The sequence below is a fragment of the Myotis brandtii genome, unplaced genomic scaffold (assembly GCF_000412655.1).
Source record: "Myotis brandtii unplaced genomic scaffold, ASM41265v1 scaffold1814, whole genome shotgun sequence".
Taxonomy (NCBI): domain Eukaryota; kingdom Metazoa; phylum Chordata; class Mammalia; order Chiroptera; family Vespertilionidae; genus Myotis; species Myotis brandtii.
In genome coordinates, this window is record NW_005356728.1 from 65,330 (window position 1) to 77,743 (window position 12,414).

Genomic DNA, 12,414 nt, shown 5'->3' on the forward strand with positions numbered 1-12,414 from the left:
CGGCGAAAGGGGCGTGGTCTGGGTCTCCCTGGGTGGGCTTTGGGCGGCGGTTGGTAGGCACGGCCCAGCTGCCGGGATTCCTCCGCTTCTGCGCTAGAGCAAACCCGGCTCCTAGGTCGCCATGGAGTCCGTGCTGAGCGCGGGCATCGCGATGGCGGAGGCGCTACAGAACCAGCTGCCCTGGCTGGAGAAAGTGTGGCTTTGGGTGACGTTTCTGGGCGATCCCAAGAGCCTCTTCCTCTTCTTCTTCCCCGCGGCCTACTACGCCTCTCGCCGCGTGGGCGTCGCCGTGCTCTGGATCAGCCTCATCACCGAGTGGCTCAACCTCGTCTGCAAGTGGTGAGATAGCGGAGCCCTCCGGCGCCCTGCTCTCCGGTCCCCCAGGGCCCGGAGTCCCGCTCGAGCCCTGACCACTCAGCAGGTGCCTCAAAGGCCCCCACCTCCCACCCTCACCAGCGAACTCCAGGGCCTTAAGTCCTCCCATCTTGGATTCAGACCTCAGGATCCCCGTCATACTCAGAAGAGTAGACCAGTGTTTCTCAAAAGGCCCTGATCAGAAAGCCCCTGAGGGCAATGTTTAAAATGCAAATGGCCCGTCCCACCTCACAGGTACTGGTTTAGAAACTCCAGCGGAAGGGCTGGGAATCTGTATTCTAACCAATATCTATGGTGACTTAAGCAGCCTGTAGTCCTGCTTCTCAACTCACTTTCATTCATCTAGTCATTTATTTGGCATCGTTTGTTAAGAAGCATGCTCCGTGACCGGCTTCGCATTCCCTGCTGAGGTCAGAGGAGGCTTGCCAATGACTAGTAAGGTGTCGTCCCCAGAACATGACCAGCAGCATAGGGAGCCCTTGGAAACTTGATAGAAATGTAGAACCTCAGGCCTGGGGCCAGAGCTACTGTATCAGAATCTGCATTTTAACAAGGACCGCCCCCCCCCCCCCCCTGTTCCTCCCGTTGATTCCTGTGTAAAGTCTGAAAAGCCCTGAAATCAAGCACTGCCATCCAGGGAGCACGTTCTCTTCTTTCTTCCACTCATTCACCAGTAGGCTCTTCACACAGACTGATAAGCCAGGAATCCCAGGCAAGTGGGTGGGGCTCTTGGGGCTTACCTCTGTGCCACCTGTTACACTTCTTGCTGGGCATGTAGCTGCACCTCCCTTCACCTCAGCCCCTGTTGCCAGATCCCCAGCCTGGCAGAGGGAAGGGAGGCTCATAGGAGACGCTTGAATGGGCTGGAATGTGTTGCTAAATAACGGTATTGCAGTTACCTTCCCTTGTACTCTTCTCTGCAAGGCTTTCACCTCTACTGTCAACGGAAAAGCCGTGTCTAATACTTTTCTTCTAATTGCCCTTTGCTTTGTGTTCTCTCCTCCTGAGAGTCTGTGTAAGCATCCCTCTCTAGTCCTGTTCCCCTGAGAATCAGACCACCTCCTTAGGTAGACACTCGTAATGACCGCCCCCCCCCCCACTTGACAAAACCCCCATTCATTTGCTAAGTATGTATTGAGCGCCCAGTTGGTGTGAGAACAAGGCTCAGTTTTTGGTGGAGAGCAGCAGTCCCTTCTGTACTTCCCTCCCCGGCACTTGATTTTCTGCCAGCCTCTCTTCTGCTCTCCCACCTCTTCTCTTTCTGGCCACAGCAGCCTTCCCACTGTGGGATTTCACAGGGTCCGGCCAAGCATCTCCTAGGCCAGGGGATTTTGAATATTTTGTCTTCCTTATTCTTCCTCAGCCTCCTCTGTCCATTCCCCACTCCCATTTCCAGACACAAGAAACTTACCTCCTAAGTAATTCAGGTTGGAATTTGGGAAATGGAAAGAGGGAGAAGCAGGAGGCTCTGGGAGGAGCCCAGTGAGAGGTCCTGGGCTCTCTATGGATTAGAAGGGCAGAGCTGGTCCTGCAGTGGGAGGGATAAAAAGTAGGACTTCTGAGCATCTCAGAGCATACACCCGCCCCCCACAATCTCTTACCTCCTTATCACTTTTTAAAAAATATATGTTTTAATGGTGTTAGAGAGAGAGGGAGAGAGAAACATCAATGCTGAGAGAGAATCATTGATTGGCTGCCTCCTGCAGGCCCCACACTGGGGATTGAGCCAACAACCTGGGCCTGTGCCTTGACCAGGAATCGAACCGTGATCTCCTGGTTCATAGGTTGATGCTCCACCACTGAGCCATGCCAGCTGGGCTCCTTATCACTTTTTTAAAAATAGTGTGTTTTCTCCTGTTCCAAGGTAAATATCCATGGCAATGTAACAGCACAGAATTGGACTCCCTTTGTTTCTTTTCCTTTTTTAAATTTTTTTTTTATTGATTTCAGAGAGGAAGGGAGAGAGTGAGATAGAAACATCAATGATGGAAGAGAATCTTTGATCGGCTGCTTCCTGCATGCCCTCTACTGGGGATCAAGCCCGCAATCCAAGCATGTGCCCTTGCTGGAATCGAACCCAGGACCATTCAATCCACAGGCTGACACTCTATCCACTGAGCCAAACCAGCTAGGCCTGGACTCCCTTTCTGACTCTATCTCTAGAGTACCCCCAGGTGTTCTGCCCCTCTCTTGTCCACCTGGCTCTATGTGAGCACAGTATCATCTTGCATCTGTTCTCCTCTAGGTTCCTTTTTGGAGACAGGCCATTTTGGTGGGTCCATGAGTCTGGGTATTACAGCCAGGCCCCAGCCCAGGTTCACCAGTTCCCCTCTTCTTGTGAAACTGGTCCAGGTAAGAAGCCTCAAACCTCCCTTTTCCTGTGTAGTTAGGATTCGTGTGTTTCAAGTACTTTTCAGCCAGGGTGGCCCAACTAAGAGGCCCACCTCACAATTACTGGGCCGGGGATTAAAAAAGCTCTAGGAGGACCACATTGAATTCTGGAAGGAGAGCACCTATGCCAGTGTGCCAGCTGCCCACCTTGTTTAGAGTAGAGCCAAACCTGAGAGCAGTGGCCACGGGGAGGGGTGAAGAAAGCTTCAGGGTGGAGGGAGCTATGGACAGTGGTGGGGAAAGGTTCTCTTATCAGCCATAGGGAGGTAGCTCTGTTGAGCTATCACCAGGGGCACCTGGGTTCCACCCCCATCCTCTCACCACAAGCTTCTGTTTCCCCCACAGGCAGCCCTTCTGGACACTGCATGATCACAGGAGCAGCCCTCTGGCCCATAATGACAGCCATCTCTTCCCAGGTGGCCACTCGGACCCACAGGTACACCTGGGCATTGCCCACCAGTGGGGTCAGAGGCAATGGTACCCTGGGCCCAAAAGGCCCAGCAACAGGGCAGCTTGGGAGCTGGAGTTCTGGAGCCCCTGGGCATTTGTGCTGTGGGAAACTAAACTGGATCCAGATATCCCCTAGACCAGCAGTCGCCAGCCTTTTGCACCTCACCACCGGTTGGCGACCATTGCCCTAGACCAGTGGTTGGCAAACCACGGCCCGCGAGCCACATGCGGCTCTTTGGCCCCTTCAGTGTGGCTCTTCCACAAAATACCACGTGCGGGCGCGCACGTACAGTGCGATTAAAACTTCGTAGCCCATGCGCAGAAGTCGGTTTTCGGCCTGGGCGAGTCTATTTTGAAGAAGTGGCGTTAGAAGAAGTGGGGGGTGTCGGTCGGGCGACGGGAGACGCAGCACAGGCGGGCCGCAGGATACGCAGCGCAGGGGAGGTACATTGTTTTGAGGTACATTCGCTGAGGTTGACCCCTTCCAACTCTCCCATCCACACTCGTCTATCTGAAACAAGTATACAAGATGAGTGTGGATGGGAGAGTTGGAAGGGGTCGACCTCAGCGAACGTACCTCAATCAGATTGAGGACGTTTTTAGCAAAGGCCAGCTTAGGAGTACCCTAATTAAGTTAATAACAGTGTACCTACCTATATAATTTAAGTTTAAAAAATTTGGCTCTCAAAAGAAATTTCAGTCGTTGTACTGTTGATATTTGGCTCTGTTGACTAATGAGTTTGCCGACCACTGCCCTAGACCAGTGGTCGGCAAACGGCGGCCCGCAAGCCACATGCAACTCTTTGACCCCTTCAGTGTGGCTCTTCCACAAAATACCGACTTCTGCGCATGGGCCACGAAGGTTCAATCGCACTGTACTTGCGCACCCACGTGGTATTTTGTGGAAGAGCCACACTGAAGGGGCCAAAGAGCCGCATGTGGCTCTCAAGCCATGGTTTGCCTACCACAGCCCTAGACCATTTGCCTCTCTTCTTTCTAGCCGCTGGGTGAGGGCGATGCCGAGCCTGGCTTACTGCACCTTCCTACTGGCTGTCGGTCTGTCCCGAATCTTCGTCTTAGCACATTTCCCTCACCAGGTGTTGGGTGGCCTGATAACTGGTGAGCACCTGGAACAGGATGGGCCCAGAGGGTGCTGTCGGCAGTGGGAAGACCAATCTATTTTGCCAAACTGCATTGTAGCTCAGGGTGGGTCATGTCCCCAAACACATTGAAGCTGCTGTCACCCCACTCCTTCAGGTGCAGTCCTGGGCTGGCTGATGACCCCCCGGGTGCCCGCACAGCGGGAGCTAAGCTTCTACGGGTTGACTTCTCTGGGCCTCTTGCTGGGTGCCAGCCTCATCTATTGGATCCTCTTTACACTGGGCCTGGATCTTTCATGGTAAGTCCTGCTTTAAAGCCTGGGCAGGCTGGCCTGTCCTGCCTTGCCTGTACCTGGCCTGGTGGGTCTCTGGTTCACTATACTAAGAAAGGCCACATTACCTATTCACAAATATAGACTGTCCTGGGGTCTCAGAAGAACATGGGGGTGGAGTAGGCCCCAATGGGGATGAGAGCCATTGGCTCTCTAGGTTCTAGGCTGGGGGATATCTCTCCTGGCAAAGACTTTTCCTCCCAACAGGTCCATCAGCCTAGCCTCCAAGTGGTGTGAGCGACCTGAGTGGGTGCACATGGACAGCCGGCCCTTTGCCTCTCTGAGCCGTGATTCAGGGGCCGCCCTGGGTCTGGGCATCGCCCTCCACTCTCCCTGCTATGCCCCAGTACGGCGAGCACACCTGGGAAATGGACAGAAGATAGCCTGCCTTCTGTTGGCCATGGGGCTGCTGGTCCCCCTGAATTGGCTGGGCTACCCACCTCAGATCAGCCTTTTCTACATCTTCAATTTCCTCAAATATACCCTCTGGCCATGCTTGGTCCTGGCCCTTGTGCCCTGGGTGGTGCTCACATTCAGTGCCCAGGAAGCACCACCCATCCGCTCTTCCTGATTTCAGGTGCCTCCTTCAAAGCCAACACTCCGTGACCTCCACACTCCAGGAGGCGGCCCCATCCTCTTCCAGCCCCGCAAAAGGCCTTGCTCATTTGAATTTCCCACTTCTCTCACCACCTGGCTTAGCGCCAAAGAAGGGCCTTCCCTTTCCCAAAAAGGCTAGCCCTCCTCCTGCCCTCCTTTCCAAGTCCCCAAAAAGCAAAGGCAAGAGCAAGACCAGTGGGTTCCTGCAACACTGTGAGGGGCTCAGAGTGGCCCCAATAAAGCCCTTAAACACTTCTGGACTCTCTTACCTACGTGTACATGTCCACTAAACTTGCCCATGTGCACGCGAGTGGGATCCTGGCTGGGCCCGCCTGTTCTCCACCCCGTTCCAACCCTGTTTCCACAGAGGCAGAGAATCAAAAGGAGAGGGGAGGCTGTAAATTCATTTGAGACCTTCAGCCCTGGGCACCATCACCACCTCGGCCATATGAGAGGTCTTATGTGGTGCTGTGGCTACCTTCAGTGAAACCTTGTCTTTAACCTACTGGACAGAGATCCACCCAGCCTCCTGTTTCCTAAGCTGGTTAGTCCAGGGGCTGGAGAGAAGAGCAGTTTTTTTGGCCAAGAGGGGAGCCCAGAGGACAGAGACACTGGCTCCAGAAGGCACTGCCAGAAACAAATTTATTTACACAAGGACACACAATGTTATGGGTTACAAAATACTTTAACTGAAAACCATATCCAGGAGACAAAGCAAGGAGTGGGTTTACATGAGAACCAGACCAGCCACGGGAAGATGGGAGGTAAGGGGTCCAGAGCTGGGGCTCAGCATGGGGAGGCCTGACACTGAGCCCAGCCCAATCCCCATCCCCCAGGAGGACCTAGGACACACAACACATAAGACAAGTGCACAATGGATTGATGATGGAGGGACTCCTGCCCCTCCCCTGACTCCCTCAACCCTGCTCAGACCCCGTCAGGGTAATAAATATGTAAACAGATTGGTGGGGCCCAAGGATGGGAAGAAAAAAAGTGTGTGTGGTATTGGGAAGGAGGAGAGAGGAAGACTCGCCCCTAGGAGCCACTTCCCATCTTTGGTTTCCTACAGGCTGGACAGCATTCCCTAGAAGCCTTGTGGGGCCCCAGCCCCAAAAATGGGACTAGGCTGGGCTTCTGGGAAAGAGAAAGGGTGGCACCCCCTCCTGATCTTAGCTTCCTTGGGCTGGTGGCCCGCAAAGGAAGCCCAGGAGGAATGGAAGCTCCAGCTGAGGGCAGACTTCCATGTTTCTGGTTCTGGCCCTGACCCTTCTAGAGCCCCCGTTCTCACCATCCCCAGGCTTCAAAGCAAAAGGTCCCAGGAGAGAGGTGGGCCACGAACCCTCTGCTTGCAGCATGCTGGGTGACTAGGGAAATCTGGTCCTGAACAGCAGGGGCACTCTCACCAGCTTACAGTGCCCCCTGCAGGGACCACCTTCTTCCTCTCCCCAGTGTGTGCCAGCAGAGGGGCAGGAAGGCCAACAGAGTAAGTTGGAAAGCAGGCCTGGAGCTGAGGCTCTTCTAGGCCCCTCATAACCCAGGCGTCCAGCCCCATCCCTCCCACCCACTCCAGCCCCTGGAAGGGGAAATAGCCCCTAAGGAATGTAAAGCAAGACAGCCCTGCCCACAGACTCCAGGCCCACAACCCAGGGCATCAGCCTTCCCTTCAGTGCTGAGGCCAGGAGAAAGGCGGAGGAGAAAGCCGTCTGTGCAGAGATGGTGAGGACAACAGAGTGGGGAAAAGGGTGGGGAATTGTTGGGCAGGAGCCCACCTCCCCTCCACTCCACATCCTAGACGGTAGAGAGACCCTTCAGGACCTCCCAAGGCTAGAGAGGAGGAGGGTGAAATTAAGGCATTTCCCCCCCAAGTCAGCTCAAACCAAGGCACCAAACTTCCTGTTCCGTCCTCACTCAGGGAGACTCCAGAAACAAAAGGTACTATCTGGCCCCCTCCCCACCTTGAGCTGGCCCAGGCTCCAAGGGGGAAAAGGATAGAATTTGGGAAAGTGGGTGTGAGATACCACATGGGGAGAGGCTGCAAAAGGTAGCTCCATATCCTACAGAGGAAGCAAACTTCTAGAGCTGAGATGTGGGCTACAGGGGAGGGGGCCTGAGACAGCTTAGAGGAGCAGGAGGGGCGAGGCTGAGAGACCCACACGGCACACGTCATTGAATGTGTGACTTTTTGTTTTTAATAGAAAAAATAAACAAAATCACAATGATGAAGCCCAGAGGACGGGGCCGGGGCGTCATAGGGCAGGCTCCTGCTCCATAGGTTCCTCTGCTGGCCTGTGGGGACAAGCACATGGAGGGGCACTGAGTGGGGTCCTCAGCGTAGGGGAGGGCAGAGAGGTGGGAGGAGCCTCACCTGGGGCTGTGCTCCCTGGCTGCAGCAGCCTGGGCCTGCTCGGCCCCCACGGACAGCAAGGCCATGGCGCTCACAGTCTCGGCCTCCTCCTTCTCCCCTGCCTGGGCCTCCCGCAGGGAACGACCCAGACCAGCAGCAAACCTCTGCACACAACTCCAGTGTTTGCCTGTGGATGAGAGACGAGCAGGAGGTCAGGGAGGGCAAAAACCACCCTATGAATCTGTTCATCCCCAGCCCTGGCACAGCCCTCAGCTCCGCCCCTCTGGTACGGTCTGAGCCCCTCCGCTTGTCCCCACATACTCTGGATCTCGATGACTTTCTCTAGCGTGGCCACTGCGTTGATGTTGGGCTTTTGCTGTAAGACTGTCTCATCCAAGGGCTGTAGCTGGCAGTAGAAAGAAGAGAAGGCTTAGGGTGGGGAATGGGTGGTGGTGCCTGCCCTCCTAACCACCCCATTCAGCCTCAGACATCTCTCAGGATAGGAGGAACCCCACTCAGAAAGTTCTTCCTGGCCTCTAGCTGTCCTCAGGACCCAGGAAACCTTCCCAAGGGCCCTCGGGACTGCCTGACCCACGAAGGGGCCCTTCCTCCCAGCCTCTCCGACCCTGGCCTACTGGCCCACACCCCCAGTCCCTCCCTTCACCCCTCACCTCCACGCTGAGCAGAGCCGAGACACAGGCCTCAGAGGCATCACAGATGGCGGTCAAGTCGTGGCCTCCCTCCAGGGCCAGCACCACCCGGCCCCCTGCCAACGTCATCAGCTGCCTGGTCAAGTGGCCAAAACCTTTAGGGATGAGTGAATAGAGATGAAATGGTAAAAAAAAAAGAAAGAAAGAAAGAAAAGAATTCAAGAGAAGGTAAGAAAGGAGAGAAATAGAAACAAGAAGTGGGACAAACAGCACAAAATAAGGTGGAAGACTTAAACTCAAATGTGTGTATATATCAATATTAAAATTTAATGCCAATGGACTAAATGCTCCATTAAAGACAAAACGTAACAGACAAGCTTAAAAAATGCAATCAGATGTCTTTTAAAGAACACCACTGAGAGAGGATGGATCAACAAGCTCCATGCCGAGGATTCCGGGAGGAGACACACCCTCTGCTACTCCCCCCACCTCCCTCCTTGCTTGCCTCTCAAGGCCAGGATTGGCAGAAAGAGACTAGGGGGCACTGCCAGGATTATTGCAAGTCTTGGCCCTGCCCCAGCTCTCCTCCCAACTGTGCAGTATCAGTCTCTACCTGCTCCACACCCCCACCTGACCCCATCCTTACTGTTCCACAGCCTCCCTTCATCCCCCAGCAGGCTCACATCTGGCGGTGACAGAGTAGCCACCCAGCGGAGACAGGTGTCCCTCAACAGCATCAAACCCGGCGGAGACTAGGACCATGTCAGGTGAGAACTCGTGGGCAATGGGCATCACCACTGTCCTGCAAAGGGAGGGCCCAAGCTGACCCTGGCAGGAGGCTGAGCCAGGCCTCGCCCCACTGTGCCCCCCAAGACAACCCCCTCCACCTACACCAAACTGCGTGTCTCTACCCCTCCCACGGCAGGGCCCGGGGGCTCCCACCCCTCCCTTGGCCCTTCTCAGTCTTCACCTGAAGGCTGTTAGGTATTCCACGTCTCCGATGGGGGGGTCCACACCTCCCGTCCATGCCACGTTCACATTGTACCCCATGCCCGGCCCTCCGCCAACCTGGCAGCACGGTGGGGGAGGGGTTATTCTCACTGCCTAGGGATCCCAGAAGTCGCCCCCACCCTCAGCCCTACCTCCAGCCCTCACTCCACTGACCTCTGCTCTGCATGGAAGGGCAGTTGGCCGGTGTGGTCCTCCCACTAGGAGCCCAGACTCCCCAGGTACCAGCACCACCAAGGGCCTCCAGGACTCCCTGCCAGGTCCCCTTCTGCTACCTCCCCAAGGGGCCCCACATTTGAGCCCAGGAGCCGTACCTCTTCAGGAGCCCCGGAGCCTGGAAAGAAGTTGCCATTGTCATAGCGATGCAGGGAGATGTAGAGCACGGAGGGGTCGTTGTAGAACGCTTGCTGGGTGCCATTGCCATGGTGAATGTCCTAGTGGAGGAGTGAAAGCATCAGGAAAATGGCCCGGGCTCTAGCCCAAAGGTAAAAATTCCCCTTGTCACCCCACTCCCCCCCGAATATGGTGAGCCTGGGGTACAGCCCACCACTAGCTACAGGGCATCTGTGTTCTGTTCACAACAGTATCACCCCATGCTTCTCTAACCGGGATCTGTGCAGGGTAGATGCAAAGCCAGAGGAGTGAAAGCATCAGGAAAATGGCCCAAAGGTAAAAATTCCCCTTGTCACCCCTCCCCCCCGAATATGGTGAGCCTGGGGTACAGCCCACCACTAGCTACAGGGCATCTGTGTTCTGTTCACAACAGTATCACCCCATGCTTCTCTAACCGGGATCTGTGCAGGGTAGATGCAAAGCCATGAGGCGAAATGTGGCTACTCTCCCCCAGGGCCCATTCTATACAACAGTGTGGAGGGCAACGTTAAGGCTAGTAAGCATTGGAAAACAAATAGATATAGCGCAACCCGCATGGCTCAGTGGTTGAGCACCGACCTGTGAACCAGGTCATGGTCCGATTCCCGGTCAGGGCACATGCCCGGGTTGCAGGCTGGATCCCCAGTGTGGGGTGTGCAGGAGGCAGCCAATCAAATGATTCTCTCTCATTGATGTTTCTATCTCTCTCTCCCTTCCTCTCTGAAATCAATAAAAAAAATATTTTTTTTAAAAGCACAAACAGATACATTCTGAAGAAAAATCCAACATTAACAATTTTTAAGCCAAAGTTGGTCTTCAAAGAGATGTCACCCTTGATGAGGATTGCCCATGGCTACTTCCCCAGCTCACAGGGAGTGGTGGGTGCCTTTCCCTCCGCCAAAAGAGACAGGGTTTGAGAAGCACGGTGTAGGAGCAAGAGTACAAGTGTTGGGGCCAGGAGGCCTGATTTGAAACCTAGTGCCAACCGCCCCAACTAAGCGACCTTGGTTGGGTAAGTCACCCAACAGCTCAGTGTCTCCCTATATAGAAATGGACATCCTAATTCTTCCTTCCTACATAAGGTGGCGTGAGGACACTGTGCCGTGATATTACGGTGGTATTGGTCTCCACCGTTCAAGATAGGAAGTCCTTTCAGTTACTTGAAGCTGCAAGGTGGGGGCCAAGATGCACCAGGGGCTAAAACCACTTTCGAGTCTCCTAGTGAGGAGGGAGTCCCAAGGAAATGGAGGGTTGGGCTAATGCTCCAGGCGGAAGATGTAAAGTAAGCCATCAGGCCCAGCGCCAGCGTGGGCACCCGAGGAAGAGGAGGCAGGGTTGGGCGGGGGCTTCCTGAAGGGTGACCCTGGCCCCGGCAGCTCACTGCTTACCCAGTCCACGATGAGAACCTTGCCCACATTCAGCTTCTGCTGCAAGAGTTTGGTTGTGATGGCTACGGAGTTGAAGAAGCAGAATCCCCTGAGGGAAGGGGGAGAAAGGGCGGGGAGGTCAGTGGTTTGCTCCATGAGCAGGATACATGCATCACCTTGCTGAGAGGGAAAAAGGGTGAGGCCTGCAGGTCTAGTGCAGGGCTGGGGTGGCACTCACATGGCTGTGGATTCCTCAGCATGGTGTCCTGGGGGCCGGATGATGGCAAATCCATTCTGAAAAGGTGTAAACGGGGACAGAGATAAGAGACAGACAGGCAGGCAAGGTGGCCACAGAGGGGTGGACACAGAAGGACAGAAACATAAGCCAAGCAGGGAAGAAAACACAGGTCAGAAACATGTATCATACACACCTGTGGCCAGCTGTGGGCCACGTGGGCAGACAGGCAGAGCATCCCAGCTCTTGAGATGCCCATGAGAGCACCAGACACTAGTGCCACTTTGTTGGTCCCTCTTTACCCCTCATCCCCCAGCTGGCCTGAGAACTGTCACCTCCTCCCACTCTGGCACCTGAAAGTTGAGGTTGCAAAGGACCATGCCTTCCTGAAGGGAAAGCTAAGGCTGCCCCATTCTCGGCTCCTGAGGATACAAGACCAAGCCAAGCAGTGCTTAGCTCCCCCCTGCCAGTACTCACCTTAAGTTCTCCAGCTGCCACCTTGAAAGCCAGCTCCACCAGGCAGCCCACCGCCATGCGCACGGCACTGGAGGAGTGCATCTCATTCCATACAGTGTCACTGTCCACCTGCAGGGGCAGGAGAGCAGGCTTCAGCGTGCCCCCTGCAGGGGGAGGGCAAGAATGGGGATGGGCACTTGGACAGCCAGCAGCTATGTTGGGCAGGAGGGAGGGGCCAAAATTGGGAGAACCATTCACCAACCCCCACTGGCAGGTGCCCTACTCACCCCAATACCCCCACAAGGCAGCATGGCGTACATCTTCTGGCTGATGGGGCCTGCAGGGAAGAGAAACAGAGCTACTCCACTGCCAAGGCTGTAGGTTGGGGTGTGCAAAGGGCAGTGAGCTCAGTCATAGAAAAAGACCCAAGCACAGGACAGGCTTCTGCAGCCCATACCAGTTGGGAGATGTCTGTGCCCTGTTCTGGGGGTACATCCTGCCTCTGGGGCAGACAGCGGGGAGAAAGGGGCAGAAGAGCAAAACCCTCCCCCATCACCAAGCCTGACCCCTCACCTTCCATCTGCAATGCACTCCCACCAGCGTGCTCTGATAATGTCATATTCTACATGAACGGAGTCCCTTGGAGGCATGCAATACGGCACTGTACCACCTCTGCCTTGGGCATGACCTGTGCTCAACAGGACCCACTTGCCTACCCTGGCCGAGCAGTTTTCCTG

General features: G+C 55.1%; 2 protein-coding genes across 10 annotated transcripts in view; one reads left to right on the top strand and one right to left on the bottom strand.

Moving 5' to 3' along the window:
* The window catches only part of G6PC3 (glucose 6 phosphatase, catalytic, 3), a 5,664-nt gene extending 164 nt beyond the window's left edge, over nucleotides 1-5,500 (top strand). The window contains exons 2-7 of one of the 2 annotated variants that reach the window (XM_005863821.2): nucleotides 116-339; nucleotides 2,621-2,727; nucleotides 3,112-3,202; nucleotides 4,217-4,335; nucleotides 4,474-4,615; nucleotides 4,856-5,500. In XM_005863821.2, coding sequence (XP_005863883.1) covers nucleotides 122-339; nucleotides 2,621-2,727; nucleotides 3,112-3,202; nucleotides 4,217-4,335; nucleotides 4,474-4,615; nucleotides 4,856-5,219 — 1,041 coding nt within the window. In that variant the 5' untranslated portion in view covers nucleotides 116-121 and the 3' untranslated portion in view covers nucleotides 5,220-5,500. Of the gene's footprint in view, nucleotides 1-6; nucleotides 340-2,620; nucleotides 2,728-3,111; nucleotides 3,203-4,216; nucleotides 4,336-4,473; nucleotides 4,616-4,855 lie in introns of those variants that run through there. The other variant, XM_014537725.1, reaches the window with a different exon arrangement.
* Nucleotides 5,501-7,411: 1,911 nt separating this feature from the next.
* The window catches only part of HDAC5 (histone deacetylase 5), a 29,326-nt gene continuing 24,323 nt past the window's right edge, over nucleotides 7,412-12,414 (bottom strand). For 4 of the 8 annotated variants that reach the window (XM_014537721.1, XM_005863825.2, XM_005863824.2 and 1 more), the window contains 11 exons: nucleotides 11,965-12,014; nucleotides 11,699-11,806; nucleotides 11,225-11,280; nucleotides 11,008-11,095; nucleotides 9,562-9,681; nucleotides 9,210-9,307; nucleotides 8,923-9,041; nucleotides 8,261-8,394; nucleotides 7,911-7,995; nucleotides 7,611-7,776; nucleotides 7,412-7,531 (listed from right to left, as the gene is read on the bottom strand). In XM_014537721.1, the coding sequence (XP_014393207.1) occupies nucleotides 7,492-7,531; nucleotides 7,611-7,776; nucleotides 7,911-7,995; nucleotides 8,261-8,394; nucleotides 8,923-9,041; nucleotides 9,210-9,307; nucleotides 9,562-9,681; nucleotides 11,008-11,095; nucleotides 11,225-11,280; nucleotides 11,699-11,806; nucleotides 11,965-12,014 (1,064 nt within the window). In that variant the 3' untranslated portion in view covers nucleotides 7,412-7,491. Of the gene's footprint in view, nucleotides 7,532-7,610; nucleotides 7,777-7,910; nucleotides 7,996-8,260; nucleotides 8,395-8,922; nucleotides 9,042-9,209; nucleotides 9,308-9,561; nucleotides 9,682-11,007; nucleotides 11,096-11,224; nucleotides 11,281-11,698; nucleotides 11,807-11,964; nucleotides 12,015-12,414 lie in introns of those variants that run through there. The other 4 variants (XM_014537720.1, XM_014537722.1, XM_014537724.1 and 1 more) reach the window with 4 other exon arrangements.